Raw genomic sequence first — 23,511 nt, forward strand, 5'->3', positions numbered from 1 at the left:
AAAGAATCAGCTCACACTTAAGACATGCTTGAATTGGCCTGAAGCTATTGAAAAGAAAAAAAAATTCAAAAAATTGTAGAATGATGCTGATATATGGTGCTCCTCACAGTCCAAATTACAGAGTTTTGCTAGAGACTTTGGCAAGCACAAGTCTGACAAACCCTTTCAGTGCTGCATTCAGCAGTCAAAGCAATTTCTCTGCTTATTAAAAACAAGCATCTGCAGGCAATAATGCATAGTAATTCACAGTAAGTTTTACCAGTTTAGGGTAGGAGCTACAGAGACACAATATAAAAGGCTACAGATGCTTCCATGAAGCTTTAAACCAGTGCAGAATTAGATGAAGTGCTCACCAGAGAGTGACTGTCACCTCATGGTGTTACCTTTCCCTTGCCTCTTTACAGACCACACATAAAAGCTGGAGGGTGCTCACAGGGAGCTGAGCTGACAGGGCTCCAGTTTAACAGGGTGATGTTTCAACAGTACATTTCCAAGTCAGCAATCTCGCCTCATCCAAGGAGTGCCAAAAGGCAAGGGGAGCAGGGGGTGAGGGGTGAAGGCAAGGGGAAATTAAAAGCCAGTCTACTTTCAGAAACATGCTTGCTGAGGTTATGTGGAAATTTCTCTAGCCAGCAATCTGTTCGAGAGTTTCCAAAAGTTTTCCAAGTCATTCAAAGCTGACTCGGTCATGCTATGCATACTTAATTCTACTTCAAACTGTGTCTTGCCCTTCCCTCAAATCAGGGGGACTGCCAGTAAATGCTGCTCTGAACAAAACCTTTGATCCTACCTTCCTCCTCCTATTGCACTGTTGTCTCCTTCCCAGTTCAAACTCTCATTTCAGCTTGGAAATGAATGCTCACTTGCAGGCTGAATGGAATCCTTATGGGCTGTATCTCAAACTCTAAAGGTGGTTTCAGTTTAGCCGCTTTTCTTAAATCTATGCTTGCTGATTAATCAGAAATCGCTCATGAGCCTTTTTCAAGAAGGACCTGGCACTCTACTTAAAAATCCCTGGATTAAGTCCAAGTAGTTTAGCTGTTTTTTAGGCTTCCCTACTCAATGCAGGGCATCAGACAGGTATTTTCAGAACTTGTTTCTCCACTTTGCTGGGTTTTGCACTGTATATCTTCAGTAAAGATTCACTAGAAACAACAGCCTCTGGTTTTGCCACAGTTCTTTTTAAAGTGCTTAGAAAACTGGCGCTATAAAAACAGATTCCTTACACTCCATTCCAAATAGATTTCTGCAAATACTCCTGTAAGTACCAGGACATTCATTGTTCCAGAGGGACATAGATTTGCTACCAAAAACTATTCAGAATACCTGTGTTCTGAAACTGGATACTCGGAGTGGCTACCCCCCAGTGTGCACCCGTGCCTTCTCCTTTGGAGCCACAGAAAGACGACAGGATCTACTTTTTGAGGTTCTTGTTTTCTAAGGGAGAAGAAAAAAGAAAAAAATAAAAAAGGAGCAACATACTCAAGTAGTAGGGGTGGGCATGCCCAGGCCCAGTTCAAATCTCAGGCAAAGATGTGATCCCCCAACTGCACATACTCACAGATTGCAGATGTGAACATCTCTGGAACTGAGCCCCAGCCAGGGGAAGCTGCTTCAGCTCTCCAGACCAACTCTGAAAAGCTCCAAAAATAATGGTACTACTATTCTGAAGTGAGGTTACTTCCTTCAACATCTGTGGTGAATATGTGATACAGGCTGCTATAAGCATCACACGTATTTAAAACTAACAGGAGATGTCAAGGCTTGGTCCAGCCACATTGTGGTCATTAGGAGGAGGGAGCTACACAAACGCTTCATGAGATACATATGCTGCTCTAGGGGTACTAAGGGTTAGCCTGTTCTGAGAAATCTCCCATCCTGTCCAGATTTTAGAGAAATAACAAAAAAAACCCCACCAAACCCTTCCAAAGTATATAGAATAAAGAGAGCACAAAATATCTTTCAGTCTAGTTCTCAATGATGAGATATTTACCTTCTGTTTAGCTGACAGCTTTTAAACGAACCTCTACCCTTGCCTACTGCACAAAGAAAAAAAAAATCAATAAAATATCTGACAACATTTATTACATTACTTCTAATGGCTCATTAATATAATGACACTTCCTTATTATGGAATAAGTTAGTACCATTGTCAAACCAGTGCTCTCTACAAACAGAATGTGTTCTCAGAAATTGTTCTTTTTTTAAAATAAAAATTAAGAATAGCAGTATTTTCAAGCAAAAAAGCCTACTTTTGTGAATCAACCAGAGGCATTATTATTGGTTTTTATTAGCACATACAAAATTATTAGGGTATACAAATGTGTTTCTTTTTTTTTTTGACACAGTGAAAACTAAATAAATGGGCATTACATTTGTTTACATCACATTTTGTTTCAAAAACCAGTTAATGATTAAACAAAGAGGTTTATATATATATATGTATATATATACGTATAAAAAAAAGAGCTTGAAATAGCTGGATAACAAATAATTGATTTATACTATCAAAGGCTGGGAGCAATTGTGTCTCCTGTGATTGTGCCCTTAGCTTTCAAACTATGACCCCCACTGATATGAGTTTCTACTAAAGATCCAAAGAAAACAACAATGAAAAACCTCAGCAAAACAAACACCACTCTACTCGCCCCAAAAAAACCAAAACACCGATTCCCCCCAGAACACAAAACCTCAAAGCAATGGCACAATGTTCTGCAGGCTAATATTTTTTCCTGACGGATTCAAGCACAAATGGATTATTTTAAATATCACATAAACCTACAGTAAATTAAAAAAATAGAAGATTACTTTACACAACGCATGGAAACCATTTCTAGTGAGCACAAACATTTACAACTGTGTCATGTTTTTTTCCTTGCATAACCCATACTCACACACAAACCAGTTTTCAAAAGAATTGGTGAAATAATCAGTCCACATTTGTTTCTTTTATACAATATGAAATGGTTACAATACCATAGTATTTTTTAGAATAAGTTAAACATCAAGACATATGGCAATAGCATTGTACTATTCTTTCTACATACATATGAAATCCTGAATTTCAATCTATTTTTATTCAGTCACAAAAATGAATAAAGACTAAGATCCAGTTGTACTGGAAAACTAGGCTAGTTCTAGAAACCACAAATACTGTAAGCACTTTGGTATAATATGTACAGATTGTGCTGTCAATGTCATGCTTGCATACTAGAATTGATCAACAGATTTCCACTGGTGGAATAAAGTAAAAAAAGTACTGTAAAAGACTTGCTTTCTTATTTCTTTTCCTCTTTGCAAATGATTGAAAAAGGACACACCACAAGTACACACACAACATTTGTATGATGTGACTACAAATTAAATATTAAAGTGTTTTTAAATACAATGCAAGGCCTGTCTTCTTAAGTGCATAGAACGTAATGCAGAATACTGTTAATTACAGGGGCAACCTCAAAGACATGAAACATTTTAACAGATATTGAACAAAGTTCTCATTAAAAGAAAAGAGGTGTGAATGAGAGTAAGCATTCTTCTATTGTTACAAAGACTGACACATGTTATCCCCCACTGGTAAGAGAAAATAACTGCTGCATCATAAAAGATCTATCTACTGCATCCATTTTATCACTTGCTCTCAGGCTTAGAATTGCACCCTCAAACTCCTAAGAAGTTTGGATATTTCATTAGGGATTTTTTTCTTTTTTTTTTTTTTTCTCCTATTTTTAATAAAACTTTTCTCTTTCTGAAAGTAGAACTCAAAAAGTGCATTTTAAATTAAAGGGCTTACTTTCCCCCTTATTTTATGGATGCATTTGCAACAGTTTAGAAATTTTAGCTTAACCTATTCATTCTATCAGTACAATTTATCAGAACGTCTCAGATTTATTCAGGCCATTCTGCCAACAAGTTAAGTAGCCCCTTTTCCTGCAAAGCAAATGGTAATAAATTCTAAGAAATCCGAAATACTGTAATATTTACTGAAGTGAAATGCAAACTTAAAGAGTAAGGACTGCAGGATTTTCAGAATATTTGGACTTTATGCAGTTTTCCCAAATTTGTACTTTCTCCTTTGGATTTTGGGATATACTTAGGTACAAATATTCCGTTCCACTAACACTGCAAGTCAGCTTCAGACTAAGGTCTCAGGAATGAAATGGTAGCCTCAAAATTCTCAACCTAACCAGAGGAAACTCATCCCAATCATTACTCATTTCTTACACAACACAACAATCCATTTAACATGTAAACACAAGCAATGATGGTTCTCATTTGAAGCTCCTATTGTGGCAAGTAATACTTCACAGGTATCAGAAACACTTAAATTAATTTCCAACTACCCCCATTTCTAAGATGTCTTTTCCTTACAGAAGTTTTAGCTGTTAAACATCAAACAATTGCACAAAAACTACAGCACCAAGCTTTGCTAACTGAAACTGCTGGAGAGCACACACAGGAGAAAAGAATTTGACTGTGGTTGTTGAGTGAGCTAGAAGTCAAATGAGCTTAAATAAAACTAATGTTAACACATTCCTTAATTGAAATGATTAATTCTTAGCAGAAATAAATTAAGATCCGTCTGATCTTACTGTAAGCTAGTTGGTGACCCAGCCAGACTTTTGTGCAGATTGGGGTTTTGACTGTGCCTGTTCCGACTGCGAACAGATGAAAACATTGTGTTGCAACCTGGGATTTTGCATTTGTGGAGCTGGCGAAGATGCACAGTTTTGTAATGAGCCCTGAAAGTTCCTTTATTACTGTATGTTTTCTGACATATATGACAAGTTATTGGCAGACTGGAAGGCAAGTTTATAAAGTTTTGATTAGCTTTCTCAATTAGAGAACAGTCTTGGTAGAGTTCATCATTGGGCATTAGGCTGGGTCCTTCACAGCTTTCATCACTATCATCCAAGGGCATGGTGCATATCTCACTTCCTCCGTCAGAATCCCAAGAAGAATGAGCACTGCTCTCAGATTTAATGCTGGAAGTAGTGCTTAGATCCAGAACAGCTCCATCATTTAATGGATCGTATCCATAACTCTCAGAACAGGGTTCTGCAATTTTGCTCATTGGAAAAATGTAGCTGCCTGCTCTGTTCACTCCTTTGAAGATTACAGAAGTACGTCCAACGTGTTGTTTTAAAGAGACATCTTGGCAAAACTCCTTAGCCATGTCTTTCAAGAGGTATGTTGCATTGAAATGGTTGTTGAATTCCAGTGTATCTTTAGTCAGAAGTTTATGATGAAGATTTAGGTTTGAACTATGTCTAGAAGAACAAAGAGAAGCTTAGCAAGAAAGTGTTTCACCTCACTTAGCAGTTGTTTCACAATGACTATAAACAAAAACATGGAAAATCATTATTTAGTAGCATGCATAAATTGTATACTTCAGATTTGACCAACTACCACACGGACTGCACATGGACAATTTACACATGTGACTGGGTTCTGAACTTGCTCGCACTGGCATATATCAGATTCTATGTAATAACTCTACAGCAATCAATGTTTCAGATTCTCACTTGCTTTGGGGGTAGCTGTCTGCTCCGACAGATCCAGTGCTAACATAAAAGAAGTTGACGCAGACTAAAAACCTATAAACTGAACTGAGATCAGAGAATGGACTGAGGTAGGTAAGAAACAAGATTGTTTCCCAATGGACAAAGCAGGAAAGGATTGACACCTGAGCTGGCAAAAAATGTTGATGATCCCATGTACTCTAGCCATGTCCAGGATGCAGCTGTACATATCAGTACAGAGACTTTTGTTGACAGGAGTTTCCTTGAAAAAGGAAAATTGAAATAGATGCAACTTGCAGTTTTCAAATGGGCACTTCTGGGTTCAGTTTGAAACCACTAAAACATACAGAGTCACTGTTCCTCACTGAACATTGTTAATCAATCAGCTCACTGGGAACTTACAGGCTCTGTCTAGAAGGCTGAAGGTATTATTGTAATACTGGTAAAACATCTGTCATTCTCCTTGCCATCATGGTTTAAACAGAACCATGAATTGTTCAAAAAGGCACAGAAATATTTAGCACTTGTAGTCACACTACTCTATGTTAAAGTCTAGAAACTTGTGCAAAGCTGTTCCAAATAACTATTGTTTTGTACAAAACTTGTGAAATGACTTCTGAGCTCGCTTGTCTTTTTTTTTTAACCCATCTTCCAAAAGCACCTATGTGAAAACTTATCTCAACATATTGGTGTGGGAAGGAATCTGTGGCATGTGAATGCAAATCTCACTGCTGGCCTTCTTTCCTGTGGCCCATATCGCAATTCCAGTGGAGAGGAATTCACATCTGGAAAGATGCAGGCAGCAGGGTATGAAGCCCTGCCAGCAGCAGATGAATCTGTGCATCTCCGATGCAGAGGCCAGTCCTCAGAGACCGGCTCATCCTCTCTCTGGATTGCATCAGCTGGCTCCAGCACTCCTAGCAGATTGCAGACAAACTAAACCTCGTGTCACTCTCAACTACTATCCAGGCACGCTTCCTCAGCCAAAAGCTGCTCTAACACCGCTGCACACTTGGAAACTTGTAACACTTCAATAGGTTGGTTACCTATCACTGACCGCTTCAGATACATTTCTGATGGTCAGCAACAAAGCTTTGGCACTTGTTGCTCAGTTTATGTGCATAACAGGCTGAAATAAAATAATTACAGCAATATAGTACTGAAATGAGCATTAAACTGAACCAAGCTCATGCTTTAGTTTAGAAATTATTATTTAATCTCATAGAAAAGCACTACTGATGTGGATAAACACCAGATTGTGTTAGTTTGACTACCACTGCATAAGGTTAATTTTGGGCTGACAAAGACTAATCTTGCTTTTCTTATGGGCTTTTTCTCACCAGTCTGTTCCAAATCCTTGAGGAAAGAAAGGACAAGGGCAAATGAAGATACCCTAAATTCATCTCATTGCTTTTTCTTCAAAAACACTGTATACATTAAAATATACATGAAAGTACATATTAAACATGTAAGTCCACACATGCATCTACTGGAAAATTGCTGAATTCATACCCTTATGGCTTTCCCTTTATGTACTAAAGTATGCTTTCAACTACTGCAGTCTTTATCAGTTATGAAATTTTCATGGCTTTATTTAATACCTTGTAGTCTTGTGGAAAAGAAATGTTTCTTTCAATGGATTTTCATTTCAAGAACGTTCTGATAAGTTATCATACCTGTTATACGAGGATACACAGAAAATATTTGTAGGCTCCATTCCTCAAACACTCATTTTAATTTCAAATTAGGCTCCATTGTGATGGTAAAATAAATAGAATTTTGTTTATAATTTTCTTACCTGTCTCGACTTCTACGAGAAGGGAAAGCAGCATTACAGCCCTCAACTGTGCAAATATGCATTTCTTTGAGATGTACATTTTTGAAATGCATTTTTACACTGTAAGGGTTTTTAAAAGTCTTCTTACAGATGTCACAATGAAAGCGGCTTTCTTCCTTCTGAATCCCTAGTGCATGTTGACTGACATGATCCATATCTTTAGAGTCTTCAAAACAAGGAATGGCAGCACCCCTGTTTGACAAAGTGCTGAAAAAGCCCCCGGTCAGCAAGTGGTGTTGCAATTCAGGGCAGTCATTTTTAGGAATCCTGTGCTGTGACTGCTCTTTAAAATACATGGGGGGTTCAGTCATTGGTTTTATAACATCACTGTGGTGGTGTTTTGGATCTTCATACATAATCTCATGGGAAACTATTTTTAATGGTTGGTTTTCTTCTGGTTTAACCTCTTTCTCACAGTGTTGCAATTCATTCTCAGAGATATCCTCGATGTATTTGTTATTTGGTGCAAAGACAGACTCAAAATACTTTGGGCCCTCCACCCCAGAGAGAGATTTCCATGAATTACCTGAATGGGGGTGCTTTTCCACCCTGTCGGTCACCCGCTTCTCTATCTTATGCTCACAGGTCTCAAGCTCTCCATCGCTTACCCCCTGCAGGCGTGACTCATCTTCAGAGCTGGCAACATCGCTACTTTCATTGGGTGTCTCAACAGCTTCTTTCTCTATCTTAATGGGCATACTGGACTTACGAGACTTCTTCTTGGGGAGCATGTCAAATGGCAACTCATTGGAAACAAGCTGCTCTGGTATGGAGGAAGAAACAAGAGGCAGAGAAGGAAGAGTACCCGGAGTATTGGCAAGCTCGGCTGGTGTGACTGGGCTACGGTAAAAAGGAAGAACAGGCTGTACTGTCTTCAGGTTTGGAAAGAGGACACCATTGTGTCCAATACTGGAAAATCCAGCCTGGCCTTTGGAATCTGTACAAGAGCTGGCATAGCTGGAAATAGTTCTGCTATCCGGAGTTAAAATTGTGAATTCTGTCCTTTTACTGTCTCCAGGTCCAGCAATGGTCAAACCATTTCTCAGATCCTTATCCCTGTTATTTCTGTTCATTGGCATATGGAGTCTGGGGTTAGGATTCGCACTATGACGATTTCGACTACGCAAAGAGCTGAACACCATATTGCAGCCCTCAATGGTGCATTTGTGCTTTATCTTCAGATGAACAGCATTGTAATGTATTTTCAAAGTACCTTTATCATAAAATGTTTTTTCGCATGCAGTGCAGAAGACACGCCCTTTTCTTGGCCCAGCATTTTTTTCAACAGATTTCATTTTGTTTTCTGGAGATAGTGCTGTCATTTCAAGCTTGGCTGCTGTATTATGTGAACTGGAATCACTTAAAAGGGCATCTTCTTCCGTTTTAGTGATATCTGGGCCGTTTATGCTCCTCTCATTTTCAACCTGAAATGGTGCAGAACTAGAAGTTAAGAAACTGCTTTCAGAAAAAGGTATCTGAAGATCTTGTTTGGTTTCGTTGCTATGCTCTTGACCTTGCTCAATCAAATGTCTTTCTGGCGGTGAACCTATCAAAGGTGGAGGCACTGGGCTGAAAAACTGAAACGGCAGCATGAAAGCCATGTTATTTACAAGATTCTCAAAAGGATGAATGTTGGTGGGACTCATTTTGTCCAAGGAAGCAGAAAAATTAGGACTGTGTGGGTTGCAGCTCTCAATGAATGCCCTAATATCCAAATTGGCAGTTGGTGGTGGTATTATGATTGACTGCCCTTCTTTCTCTTGAATTGCCATTAACTCTACAATGGACTTAGTTTCTCCAAAGCGAAGGAACTGCTGCAAAGTAGCCAGTTCTTCTTCAGTGGTCATTATGCTCCAGTGATCAAGCACCTTTCCTGAAGCATCCTAAAGCAAAAAATATTTAAATGAGTTAGACATTAGTTAAGGTAAACAAAAAACCACTTCCCCTCAAATCTCTCATGTTTTTCAGGGACTAGAATTTATTCTCTAGCAAAAAATTAAAAACATTCAATTTAATGAGGTCAATGTAAATTCTGTGATAATTTCTTCCAAATTTTATCACGTTGGTGATATTACTTCTTCCTGAACTGACAGTAATACTTTCCAATAAACTATTTTTTTTCACAAAAATTAAGACACGTTACTTGAACAACAGATAGTATCCTGTAAGCACGGACAGGAGAGATGGAGCAATCAGATCAAGATTTAAGTCCTCATTTAAGTCAAGTATTCTTTCATTGCAAGTTTAATAATCTTCCAAGCAACTAAGATCAGAGAACAAATGAACCTATATTGATCTATTGCCAGTTTTCACAGAGCACAGCTGTAATTACACTAGTGTTGGAGTTCTTTCAAACTCTAGCTATGCCTAACTTTTCCCAATAACTACAATAAATATTTTATCACAGAACATGTATTTGATGGCCTACTGAGATTTTTCACAGTGCATGTAAGAGTTTCTAAGATGATGAAGAACGTAACATTATAAATTTTTCATGTGATAGAGGTTCAAGGTAATTGATTCCATATTTTTAATCCTAACACTAAAAAGCAAGATTATCAAGACCATTAAATATTGATTCACGTCATAATGTAAGATCATAATGTTACTTTACATAAAAGGTAACTTCCACAGCAGCAAGGACTAACATCAGTGTAAGCACATAGGGCCAAATACACTCTGGCTGCTGCTCCAGTAAGGTCGATAGCACTACCAGAGATTAATATTGTCCCTGGTGTTTTAAATAATGGCAAGTTTATTTCTTGATGTATTATTCTGCTGTATAAAAGCAAACTCACTGTTTAAATAATACTGGAACAAGTTCTAAAGCCTTTACTTTGATACACTACCAGTAACTCTTGATTTTTATTTTTGCTTACCTTTGTTGTTAGATTTGAGCAAGTGGAAAGATTTCAATTAAGTCCAACTAAAAAAAGAGACCAATCACCAGAAATCACCTTTCTTTTCTGGCATTAAGCTCATACATGTCTACTACTGTCTTTCAGATGTGCCACATTGTTAACACACTGTGAACCACTGAGAAGATTAAGATGGAAAATTACTTAACTGTCATATTTCTATTTTAAAAGCACCTCTAAATACCTGTAGCACATATCCACGTATATAATCCTGCAGTGTCCAATCCAGAGCATGGAGAATCTGTATCACCTCTTCCTGCTTCAGAACACTGAAAAGCCGATCAAGCAGAATTTTAAGGCGCACAGGGATGGCTTGGGTTCCGTACAACATGAGGCTACTGATATCAAAGACAACATTGGATTGAACTATTTCTACTTGGCTTGATGGGTAGAGGTTTGGAATCCTTAGTTTGCTCAGGGCTGTAAATAAAAATCACAAAATGTAAATAAACTTGGGTCCCAAGAAAGAGAACATGAAATGCAACTAATATTGGGGTGGGGGTTGAGAAGTGACACAAAAAACATGCAATAGTTATGAGGATCCTAAATGGTTTTCTATAGATTGTAAAAACAAATATTACCATGTGCTACCCATCCATGCCGGCATTGGTCACACTGTCGCTGATTTATTTTCCCAGGTTTGAAACACTGACAACTACAGTTCACGAGAGTGCACCGGATAGCCTGGAGATCAATGGAAAGCATGATAGGTAATATATGAGCACCATTCAGATTGTGCAGATTATACATCCACAGTACCTCTATAAAATCCACATGAAGACAGAATTAACATACCAACACAGACCTATCAACGTGCAATGTAAGTAATCCAGGCAAAGCCTGAGTTATAAAAGTCACCAGCAGAAACACTGCAGTAAAATGAAAGCAGAATATTTAACAATATACATAGCAACACTTCTGTGGATTTATTTAGGCTGAAGCACCTTCATACCAATTATTGTTAAAAATTATGTATTCATCTAAGCTCTTATCCTTATGTATGATCACTTTCTCAGGAAGGTTTGAAAACAAAGCTGTACAGATGAAAGACTTCCTCTCACAGTTTTGCTGGCACTCCATACTGCAATCTAGCAAGCTCTAATGAGCAGTGCATCAGCTCTGCACAGATGTCATGCCCTACACACCCAGAATTCACATGGAATATTTCTATTCTGTCAAAGACAAAGGAGTTTACTAATGCTCCTCAGTGACTAAGTTCACCAAAAAGTACTCCAACTGTTCCAAGTCTAAACAATCACATTTTAAAAGCAAAAGAGAGCACACAGATCACCAGTTGCACTGTTCAATTAGTACATCACTTTACTCTTACCAAGGTCATCTATAATGCAAATCAAATTAGTATTCAGATGTCCTTAATCAATGGGGTGATACAAACTTGCTTCCTGGAATATAATATTTCTTCTGTATGTGCCCATCTGCTGGAGAAGGCAAACAGACAACTTGGAGGTTCTAGTTAAAGCTCCAGAGGGATTTGCTACAGAGCAAAGCTTTTGCAGGATTCTGCACTGCTTGGATCTGGCACTAAGAACAGTTCCTGCATAAACAGAGTATTTATTGAGGGAGAGAAAGCAAAGAAATTGATGTGCAGAATATCTTCACTGGAATAATAAAAGAGTTAGATCATGCAATTGTAAAATGCTGGCATTTTTCTGCTTTTAAATTAATGTTCCCTCTCCTAAGGTTTTATGCAAAATGGATACTTCCACTCCTCAAAATACCTATAGGAAACTAAGATAAGATTTGAAGAAAAAGAAGAAACTCTGCATTCCCCCACTGGCACTTTAGAAAACATACAAGGAAGCCTGATTGTCCAAAAACTTGCTATGAAAGATGGATGCAAGGAACATTTAAACTCAAAAGTACATGGCAGAAAGTTAATTTCACTGAGATCTGCAATGGTCATTTTTTTAGACTTGCAGCCTCTGGCTGACTTGGGGCAGAAGAGGACACTGCATACAAAACATATAAACAAGCATGTTCATCACATTTGGTTGTCTGGTACTTCACAGTAATGGATTTGGAGAGAGATTTCAAAAATCTCAGTATCTGGCTTATCCAGGAGTTGCCTTACATGCACATCTCCAAACTGCAGCGATTTGATGCTGAGGTTTGCCTCTATTTGAAGAATTGGAACAAGTGGCAACAGGGCTCTTGAAATCTCTGAATCACTTTGCCTTTAATCTTTTAAAGGAGCTGTTGCAAAATCCTGTGTTCTTGAGAAAAGCTCTTGCTCCCCATAAAGTCATAAAATACACATCAATACCCTATGCAGTATTGCTTCATTTTAATGGAGGATATATTTTCACTTAGATCCTAAAATACTTCCATATAACAATAAAAAGCCATAAATTTCTTATGGAAAGGTTGGGGGAAGAAAAGGTGTAGTTGACTGTGGATTCATTTCTACAAGATATCAAACAATAACGCAGATTGAGTCTTCTGCCTCTCTGCATACATAATATTCTGTGACTTGCCTGGACTGATGCCTTTCCACAGGCAACCCTGCTAGGTCCAGTAAGGTGCAGTGCATTCCATAAATGCATCTTTTACATTCCCTTCAGATAAAATTACAAAAGAGTACTTCCTTTTTCTGCAAGAAGTAACAGAAATCTGCACAATGAAAAAAGCTGTCACGATGAGAAGTTAATTGAGATTTCAAAATTTTTTTCATTCCTTTTCCTTTGGACATGTTCCACAAATCACTGACCTTTAAAACTACTTTTTCTATTTAGTTTGTGTACTTGGACAAGAAAGATACACCACACCAAATTTTGCATTTCATAGCTTTCTGTAAGAGTCTCCTTCTACATGGTACACGTATTTATTTTGCTTTCCTGTGTATGTGTAGAAGGCTGCACATGCCAAAACAGGAACAAGTAAAAAGAGGACATTTTGTTTTACATATATGAAAGCAGCTGTTACAAAGGGAGTAGAGTTCCCCCTCTATTCTAAATATTGAACTGAAGCTCTCTCAAGTCACATTATTGCTTCTGGAAACTAGAAGGAGTTAGCTTGCATCCTGGTGCATATCAAAGGTGCACCCTCGAATGGGGGATCTGTGCTGACTTAAAAAATTACTTGAAAGAATCCCTGAGAAGAAACAACTGATTTTTCAGGTTTTTAGCATTTCACTTCATTTGTGCTTGTCAGAGTCTGTGTCTCCTAAGGCTTTTCTATCAACATTTATAATCATATATATAGACACAGAATATATAACAAAGTAAAATTAACTTCTGAAATAATCACTGAATAACAACTTTAATTGTCACTGTTCAACTTCAAAAGGTATTTGTAAAATATGCACCTTGATTATCACCCAAATTAACACATATCAGACTTTATTGAAAAGAAATTTAGCAATACTTCATGAAAACAATACCCTTGTCTTTTGCCCGTTAATCCTGTTGTCCTTAATAGCCTCTTCTAAGGTACTGTAATTATATCAAGGCTTTTAATAAGCTTTATTTTCCCAACAAGTGGAATGTACACACAATTTCATTCTGCAGAACAAAGAAATAACTTTCTGTATTGCATAGATGCAAAGCTTGAAAATTATAATTAAAGGATTGGAAATGTAGAAGGAAATTACAGTGGAAAATTTTTAAAGTGCAATCCTTTCATTCAAATCATTATTTATTTAATTTCATTTTCTAGAAACAGAAGGCAGATGGTCTGAAAAACTAAATCTTATGCTATCATCAAGGATCTTGGTATTGCTTTCCAGTCACTCTCTCCTTCCCAAATGGATCTTTCCTAATCCATTATCAGACCTACTTTCTTAATTCATTTGAAAAATAGAGTTGAAAACACTGATCAAAATGTTCTGTGGTTTTACCAGCATGACCATGGGAATCTGAATGCTGAACTTTAAATAAAAATGATCCCTCATTACAAGACAGACATTAACCATTAAACTGGTCACCGAAAAGCATCTGACTACTAATCACTGCATTTTAACATGTGCTGCCTGAAAGTCACACCTGCTCACATCCTTTTTTTGCCAGATATTGATGTGGCTTCAATTATGCTTCAAAAGTTACTGAATGTTTCTTTGCAACCCACTCACAGCCCTCAGACCTAAGGAAAAGCCCAGGCTAATGGGACATACTCATGCTGATTCTGGGTATATAATCAGGCTTCATTTCACAAAGCAAGTTTGAGGAAGTCTCCCGGGACCTATGCTTACTTGCAACATACAACAGGTTTAAAAAAAAGCAGCAAGACAAGAAGGGCACAATAAGTGTATCCAATCTCATTCAGTGTTAAGAGGGTTCTGGTTTGACAGCACTTTGGCTTGGGAAATAAATTAAGAAGCAAGGAAACATTGAAGACCTTGTCAGGACTGAGTTGGAGATCTGTGCTCATGCTGCAAAGCTGCTCCGGGTCTCTGCACGCAGCAAGGGCTGCAAGTGCAGACACCAGTAACACGAAGAGCAAGTCCCACATTACCCTGGTGCTATTTAACCACAGAAATGCACAGCTTAGCACCCTCACTTCTGGCACTTTCTGGCATCTAAGAAAAACCCTTGTCTTTTTGCACTAAGTTTCTCCCCACTTTAAAAACTGCTGCTTTTTTTTCAAGCTACTGCCATCACATGAAGAGCTTGAGAGCTTCCCTGCTACGAGGATTACTGACAAAATGGTGTCATTGATGCCAGGTTACAGGAATGCATCTTGCAGGCAGGGCTTAGAAATTTCTATCAGTTTAAAATGCAAGTTTGAAGAAGGAATAGGCGTTAAATGAAACAAATACACGAGAGAACCTTTCATTAGATGAGCTACAGCAGATACTGCTTTCATTGCCCTCTCTCTCGAGGGTTTCTAGCAACAAGCTGTATCTCCTATGGCCATCTCATCATCATCAGTGGTAATCCCACTGAATATATGCAACCCACCATGGTATGTGCTCTGGTAGGCACTAATCTTATAGGAAAGAAGTGGGAAAAATCCCATATTTGCAGAATAGACCCATAGTGGCTCCACAGTAACGACGTTTGTGGAGAAATGCATGATTTACAGTGGGGGAAGAAATAAAATTAAACATGGGACATATGTCTGGTTATTTGGAAGTATTTTATTGCTTGCTCCTTGTAAAATATTTGCAAAGGAAGTAAAGGGATAGATACCTTTACCATCCCTTAAATTGAAAGTACAGCCACGCTACTTCAAAGGCCAAATCCAAATCTGTTTGCACCTTTCACAGAGAACAGTAACTATAAATGAGTGTGAAGTTGCCCTTCTGGTCCATACTTTTTTCTTCCTGGTTTTTATTATATTCTACCATGTTTCTTGTGTTTGCAGAGTTTAAATAAAATCCTTTTTCCTCACTGAGTGACACTTGATTACTTTTGTGCTTGAATCCTTTGCACAATCACTGAAAGCAGAGACAAATCAAAAACCCCTTATCATCAGCATCTCTCGCAGTGCCATCCTTTTCCACACGATACAATGAGCAAAGCTTTGCTTTGTCCATTGTTTGTCAGGCAACTTTTGCCACTTTCCCTTGGGATATATTCTGCTGATAAATAACACAGTCTGTCAGTTTTGTCATGATTTAAAATAAGTTCTCAATTTACATTTTGTTCACCTTACTTTCACTGTATTACAATCCAGCTTATCCATATCAGGCTAATATCTGGGGTTTTATCCATTCCACATGTATCTGTATCCCCCCTGTCAACTCTATAGTGCATATTCAGTCCTTGTGTCTGTTCTTCCTGAAGACAGACTTCAGTTTTCAACACACTTGAGCTCTCTCTTTACTGGAACTAAAATATATGCCAGCATGTTTCACATACGATCAAAAAACATGCTGGGCTGCTCTCGATGGTGGAAGTACTTGTTGAAGACATAACCCAACAATTAGGCATGAAATGCACGTGGATATTAAATCTGTTAGATTAAGCACCTTGTACCTCTAATTGTTCCTGGGAAATTTCAATGTACTCCCAGTTTAGAAAGGCTCTGAATCCCATCTGCCTGTGGAGACCATTAGCAAGGCCCCTGCAGCATCTTCAAGGAAAGGCTCTGGGCCATTTTCTTCTTCCTGACATGCTCACTTCAAAGAGGGAACAAGATGCCTGGAGGATGGACAGAATATGGAAGCCCTGTGCTGCCTGTAAGGGGAGCTGGGAAGACAGTGGGAATGGGGAAAGGGAAGAACAGAGCACTGCAGCACACCGATGTGCACAGGTCTGACAGCAAGGCCCAGCTGAGAGTTACTCTGCACAAAGACTTGGCCCACGCTACAACTTACACGGGCTCAGCTCAGGATTGTGGAGGTTCCTTCTGGCACGTGTTTAAGGTCCTGGAAAGTTCCTCACCACCACAGCACAGAAACACTGCCTGCCTTTCACAGGCTGAGCCCCCGAAACAAAGGGATTTCCAGTCAAGTACGTTTCCACCTAATCCACTGCACTTGTTTGCTGCAAGTTCTATTATTTCTACACTAAAGCTTAGAAATATTTAAAAAAATTATACAAAATTATTGAAATAATAAAAATGTCCTTATAAGATTTCTAATTATATGGGACTGAATGCACCTATTACTTCCACAGTCCTATATCAAAAAACCTGTTTCTTACAAAGTAACAGCTGCTGTTAATAGTTATTTAATAAACATAAGTAACAACAAATAACTTTCCTAAAAAGCAAACCAGCTCTGCAGCCTGTTGTATCGAGAAAGCATATCTGATATCTTCTGTATTTTGAGCTTTTAATTAAGTAGAGAAAAGTTGTAAACAGATGTCAGAGAGTAAACAGCTGACCAAATAGCTCCAACCTCCTCCATTCAGACACATTAAAAATGCTGGCCTGAGATGATTCATATGACAAACTTCCTATTAGTAAAATTTAGGAAAATTGTCTCCTGCTTAAGAGACCGATTAGGAGACAGATGGGAAAGGTGGAGGTGGGCCACAATTTGCTTTTTACACTGCCACTGAACACAAAGTTACACTCACAGCTCAGTTCCTAATCTGACAATGGCTCCTTGGTAATCTGGCTGGTTTTCATTCACACCAACCATTTATTCCTACCAAGCTTAGGAGGTGCAAGAACATTTGAAATGCCCAGACAAAAAGCTTTTGTTTCAGAGGCCAACCATTGATTTAGAAGTTGATCTTACCCTATTCTACTGAAAATTTTGGCTGGTGTAGCTACCACTTAACGCTCACTACCCCGTTCTGTGGGAGAATTATGTTATGATTTTTATTCTAGAAGTACACAAAGGCCACAAGCTGAATACATTTTCTAGATAAGATGATGGAATACAGCCCATTAATTATCTGGATCCTTATGTATATATCCATACTGTTTATTTGGGGTCAGATACCCAAACCTGACCTCCTTTTAAACATCCACAGTCTAAGACGACACATAATCAGGATATTTACAACCCTGAGCCTGCAGCAAATTGCATTACTCCATTACCCTCCCCCTCAGTGGGGCTGAGCAAGACAAATTTTGTCCTAGAATTTGACCAAATCTCTCTCTTGTGGGGGCAACTGAGCACTTGGAGTTGAGAATGTTTAATTGCCCTTTTAATAATTGACTAAAATGTCCTCAAAAACAGACAAAAATGTGAGGAGAGTGAATTAGCTCAGCAAGATAGAAGTGAAATTAGACAATACCTTCACAGGATGGCACCACTCTGTCAAATCAACCTTTCTTGCAGATTTAAAAGACTGTCCACATGTCACCACTTCATTAAAATTTTTTGATATGTGAGAAGAGCGCTAGGAGTGAGGAGCTGAGACAAGAGACAGAGCTGACACTGCTCACAAGCCAGGGCTGGCTGGGCCCCGTGGCAGCTCCGGTGGCAGAGGAGCTCGGGGCAGTCGCGGGCACTGCGGCGGGCGAGGAAGCACAAGGAGCTGCTCCTGAGAAAGGCAGCCACGCTGCAAGGCCAGGCTTTAATCACAGCATAACTTGTGGGATGAAAATCACTCCTCATGCATGTCACTTACCCTATGGGGCCCCTTAGGGCAACTCTTGTTAATGGCACTGTCAAAATAATTACAAAGAGAAGAATTCGTGTGTGTGTGTATGTGAGCGTGAGCACACACACTCGAGTGCTACTCTAAACAAAAAGCACTGGACAGCAGAACTTCATTTTGCCATTCAGCAGCGTGGCTGTAGATAGACTGGCTTATGCTGCAATTAATCTCACTTGTTAACAACAGGTAAGTGCTGACAGACAGCTCGGTCCACCTCAGGGACATAGGCAGAGCCTCTTTGGTTTGGAAATGAAAAGAAATACAAACTGAGGAAGGAAAAACTTCATGTTATTGTTATCTTAGAGTTATTTACTTTTGATTCTGAACAGACTGTGATGATCCAGTTCCCGCAGCATACCTGCCCTAGCCTGCACAGGTCAGAAACATTTTGCTGGTGTTAAGCAGTGTATCTATCACAAGATATTAAAGCACTGTCTCCTTTTAATAAATTTAAGGGGAAAATCGTTCTTATTACTGCATTTCAAAAATAAGTAACAGATCGCTGCATTTGATGACTAAAACTGATCAGACTTTAGGGGTAAAGGTGAGTCACGGGACAGAAAGGGTGTGAAATTATATGCAATAAAGCACTAGCTGCTACTTAATCTAACAAGTAAGTTGTGCACATACTGCTTATCCATACTGACATGCTAAGCATGCCACACTAAATGCTGAAGCTACAGACCTAGCCATGAACTGCAGTTGAATTAAATATTTAACTCCAAGCCCTATGCAAGAAGTATTATTAACACAAATGCACAAGCATCAGAGAAATGAGGAATATTAGAATATATCAATTGCAAGGCCTTTAGAATATGTCCTTAACTCTTCATGTATTTTATAAAATGGTGCATGGGTGCAATGTGGATGAGTTAATGTTTTAAAGACAATCCTAAATTTTTCAGCTCCACGCACCGCTGCTTAAGTCTCAAAGCCATAAAATATACATGCTTAAAATCTCTTCCTTTTTCCTGTTACGGACTGAAGACAGGGATTAAAGAATAAAAGTGAAATAACTGTCTGAAATATTTAGTGTTACACAATTCCATTTAATGCAATTTCATAAATTTTAAACCCAAACACTATTTGTACACATACACGATATTATCTATGGTGCTACAGTTATGCAATATTTTACGCAACAGTGTTGTTCCATTGGTAATTTCACAATTTAAAACTCAGTATTCCTTTTTATTGAACACAGGTGAGGAAATTTTCACCTGGCTTTCAGACATCAGTTTCTCTCACATGAAAAAATACCAATTTTTCACTGATGATTTTTTCTATTTGAAATTTGAAGTAAAAAAAATCCAAAATTTTCTTTTTTATATTTTCCCCCTCTTTGTTCAAATTTTATGTTGGTTTTAAAGTGTGGAATGAAATATTGTTCTTTATACTAAAATGACCGAAGCCGGTTAAAAACTGCCACTTTTCCTCATTCCCTCAATAATATTTTTTTGAGCCTGAACACTGAAATTTCAATCTCTAGGATTTTTTTAAATGACAGCAACAAAATAATAGAAATAAAAACTAAAAAGAAGACAGGCAATGACATTTGCTGTAAAACTTAAACTGTAGCATCTGCTAGGACAAAACCTGCTAGTTTCCAGCACATAGGAACTGTGAGAGTTACTGCACCACTGAAGCCAGAAAGGACAGGAGATGACCCAGAGGGCAAAATCAATTTTTCTCCCTTACTTTTGGTGGATATTTAATGGAATAAAAAATTCAAGATCCATACCTAAACTTCAGCTCAAATCTGCATGAAAAATGTTTGCTAAATGCCAAATCATCCCAAAATGCTTTCAGAACACGTATCTGGAACAAAAGCTGTAATCTAAAGCAAAACAAGAACACTTCTATTTTTATCAGAGGTGTACTTAGCATCATTGTAATTAAGTCTTTATTACTGCAAACCAAATAACTCACCGGTTTGCTGGATTGGAAATGGAATGACATTCTCAATATATAGGAAGAGATCTTTTAACAGTATCACAAACAGACACGGAAGCTGGAAGTCTGGACATTTGGTATCAAAAGGCCAAACCTCAACTCAGACTTAGGAGGCTGAAGTTCAAGGAAAAGCTCGTGAAGTGATCCAATATTTGTAATAATTTCTCCTATTTCTGTGAAGATTCAGCTCTCCCAAATGTTTGTATATGTTTGCAGATATCATTATTCTTGGGGTTCTGAACAGGCTGCAGATGGTTCAGTAGTTCAAAGAATAAACAGAATAACTACTTTTACAAAATCAATCAAGCAAAAAATCTAATTATATATTAAGTATAACAAAAATGTATTTTCCATAAGATTAGTTATTTTTTTACACGTTCACTTATTGTTAAAAATCTGATTAAGCTGCCAACGGCTCAAAATTCTAGCGCTTAATTCAAACAGAATTGCACAATTACACTGGTTATTAAAAAACCCCACTATCAGCACTTTACATATAATGGTAAATAATCTAGTTCAATATCTAATACGTTCTTCAAAAGTCCGTATTTTTTCCCTTTTCTGTAAAAGGAGCAATTAGAAAGGTATTCTTCAGTGTATATTGTTCTAATCACTAGAACAAAGCAAGCCAACACGCACTGTTGTTAGCAGTTCAAATAATGATGGACCCACTTTGCCCCATGACCTGGAGTGGAGTGAGACTCCCCCACCTCCCACTCCTCTAGCACTGCGAGCTGAGCCACAATTTCACCGTTTTAAAACCAAAGGACAGAAACAGAGACTCTTGTCTAACATAACGCTTGCATATCTTACAACAAACTGCACTTATTTTCCAAAAGGATGTTAAAAATAGAAGCATATGATCTTTTCCCACCTACAATTGTATCCTTACAATTAAAGGCTATTAGCTGGCATCCCTTTTAACCGTCAAACTCAGACAGTGGCAGTTCTATAGCCACAAAGAGAAGCAGTAAATGAGAAGAACATGTTACTACACTGCATTTGAGAAAGTTTGGCTCCAAGCTATGCACTGATTAATATCAGATCTCCTTCTTTACTTGCCTCTTGACAATCTTGTCACATCTGGCTGACAAATCCTTACAAGCTTATCCAAACCAAGGCAGCCCAGATCATGCTCCGGGAGTAGCTTGAAGGAAGCGGCAACACCAGCCATGTACTGATGTGCCATCATGAAACTAATGAAGCTGACTTCACTTGCAGACTGCAGGAACACGAAGAAACACAACATGCCCCAAGGTTTTGCAACACAACGCAGAGTTAGCTCACCAAAAGATAAGACAAACAATCAGCTCCTGAGGTTCAAGAAGCCAAGTAGTTACACGAATTACAAAAATTTATATGGAATTGCTTGAACAACAATCTCAACTAAACGAGCACAATAAAATCCAGCTTCAGATCAGATGTGAAAATTGACTGTTAAATGTCTTTCAAACAATGGTTTGTTTTAAATTAAAACAAAACTAGTCTATTTTATTTTCTCTCTCCCACATCCCCAAAATACCAGAATGCTGACTGGGTCTCAGGTTATTCAAACTGAAAAATATCTAAAAATGAAAAGGGGGAAAAAAAAAAGAAAAGAAAAAGAAAGAGGAAAAAAGTGTCACTTTTTATCCGTAGGATTTTACAGAAGGATAAACCACAGCCTGTGTATATCAGTAGTCCTCCCCTGGGTTCGTGATCTGCCCTCTCGTCATTTTTAAACCAAGAATTCGTTACACAGACAACTGGAAGTATTTGACCAATTAATAAACCAGAAAGTAAAACGCTGCATCTTAAACACATCTAACAAAACCTCATTATGTATGAGCTAACAATTAAACCATGTTTATTTTTCCATCTGATGAAAAACTCCAAATAAATAAGTTAAATGCATCACAACACTAGACACTTAATTGGCACAATATAGTTAAAAACCCAGACCCCCCCCTTCACACACACACTCATACTTAAACCCACCCACCTCCTCCCCCCACCCCGGCTCCCCCCCCACTAAAATACAAACAGACTGATCCTAAGAAAAGAATTGCTTGCCTTATTTTCTGGATGCTAAATAGTCAAAAATAAACTGTACATAAAGGGCATACATTACACTCCACTTTAGTGGTAATTTCTAAAGAACTTCGTAGTGAAATTACATTGTTGTCTGCTCTCTAGTGCATTTATACGTCATGATAATGATAATGTATCTGGTTAAAGCACTTGACTCAAAACACATCTGAGTCACAAATCACAGATTTTACTGCTATTAATGTATATTGAGGACTTGTACAATTAAACATTGTCAAGTATTTATGATTTACATGCTACTACTTCAATTGGAAAACAATTACACAAGTGATGGCTCTGCTTATTATAATCAGCCTGCAATTCTGCATTACTTACTGTAGAACAGGAAAGTCACACAGTTGTTTACAGTGAACAGCAGAAAGAAAAGACAGATTTTTTTTTTACAGAAACTAGTTTTCTACTTTTACAATATCTTTTCATAATTAAGAAATAGAGAGCACAGCTCCCTACAGCTCTCATCCCCATTGTTCATTGCCCAAAACAACACACTTGCAACATTTTTTATATCTCCACAGTGCATAGCCACAAGTAAAAGTTGCACAGTAAAAACATACATTCATATAGAACTGCAAAGAACTTTCCTTACCTCAGACATTCTTACTGTGCTTATGTTTCCAGAGCTATAAAACAGTTTCCCATTCCCTCAGTGAGTTGTACAAAGAAGTACTGGAAACACTCCTGCCTGTACAAGTACTAAGGCAGAACCATCACACGCCTCTTTACTCTTGTCTGACTCTGAGCACCTCAAGGTCTGATGTATGCTCAGGCTGTGCACAGGGGAGTGAAATAAGATCCTCCCCCTTGGTGTTCTCCAGACCTACAGTACGAAGTTGTGTCTGCCTCTCACCTCTGCAGCCAGCTCTCACCTCGCTGCCCCGGAGTGCTGTGCTCCAGCCGCTCCTCAGTCGCAGGGCAGTCCCCTCACAGCTGGCTTGGAGAGGGCATGACACTCATCTTTCACAGAGATTTGATCAAAAGGAGTCACAGAGGCTTGAGGCGCTCCTAATGCAGTGCGAGGAGATTCTACCTCTGCTCTGGCAGCCTAAGTAATGCATTAAATCAATGCAGCTGACCTAGGGCCTATTACAATTTTTTTTTTCTTCTTCTCGGCGTGTACAACTATCTGCAAATAAGCTATGAGGTACTTACAAGTAAAATTACTTATTTTTAGTGTCAGT

The 23,511-nt window shown here is 38.3% G+C and overlaps 1 protein-coding gene across 1 annotated transcript; it reads right to left on the minus strand.

Annotated features, from left to right (window-relative positions):
* Window positions 1–2,231: 2,231 nt before the first annotated feature.
* Window positions 2,232–23,158, minus strand: BNC1 (basonuclin zinc finger protein 1). Its single transcript, XM_063169803.1, has 5 exons — window positions 22,920–23,158; window positions 10,856–10,958; window positions 10,459–10,694; window positions 7,318–9,239; window positions 2,232–5,267 (listed from the first exon to the last, which is right to left on the minus strand). Exons 1-5 carry the CDS (start codon window positions 22,926–22,928, stop codon window positions 4,586–4,588), a joined length of 2,952 nt encoding a protein of 983 aa, XP_063025873.1. The 5' UTR covers window positions 22,929–23,158; the 3' UTR covers window positions 2,232–4,585.
* Between the last annotated feature and the right edge of the window lie 353 nt (window positions 23,159–23,511).

The sequence above is a fragment of the Melospiza melodia genome, chromosome 15 (assembly GCF_035770615.1).
Source record: "Melospiza melodia melodia isolate bMelMel2 chromosome 15, bMelMel2.pri, whole genome shotgun sequence".
NCBI lineage: Eukaryota > Metazoa > Chordata > Aves > Passeriformes > Passerellidae > Melospiza > Melospiza melodia.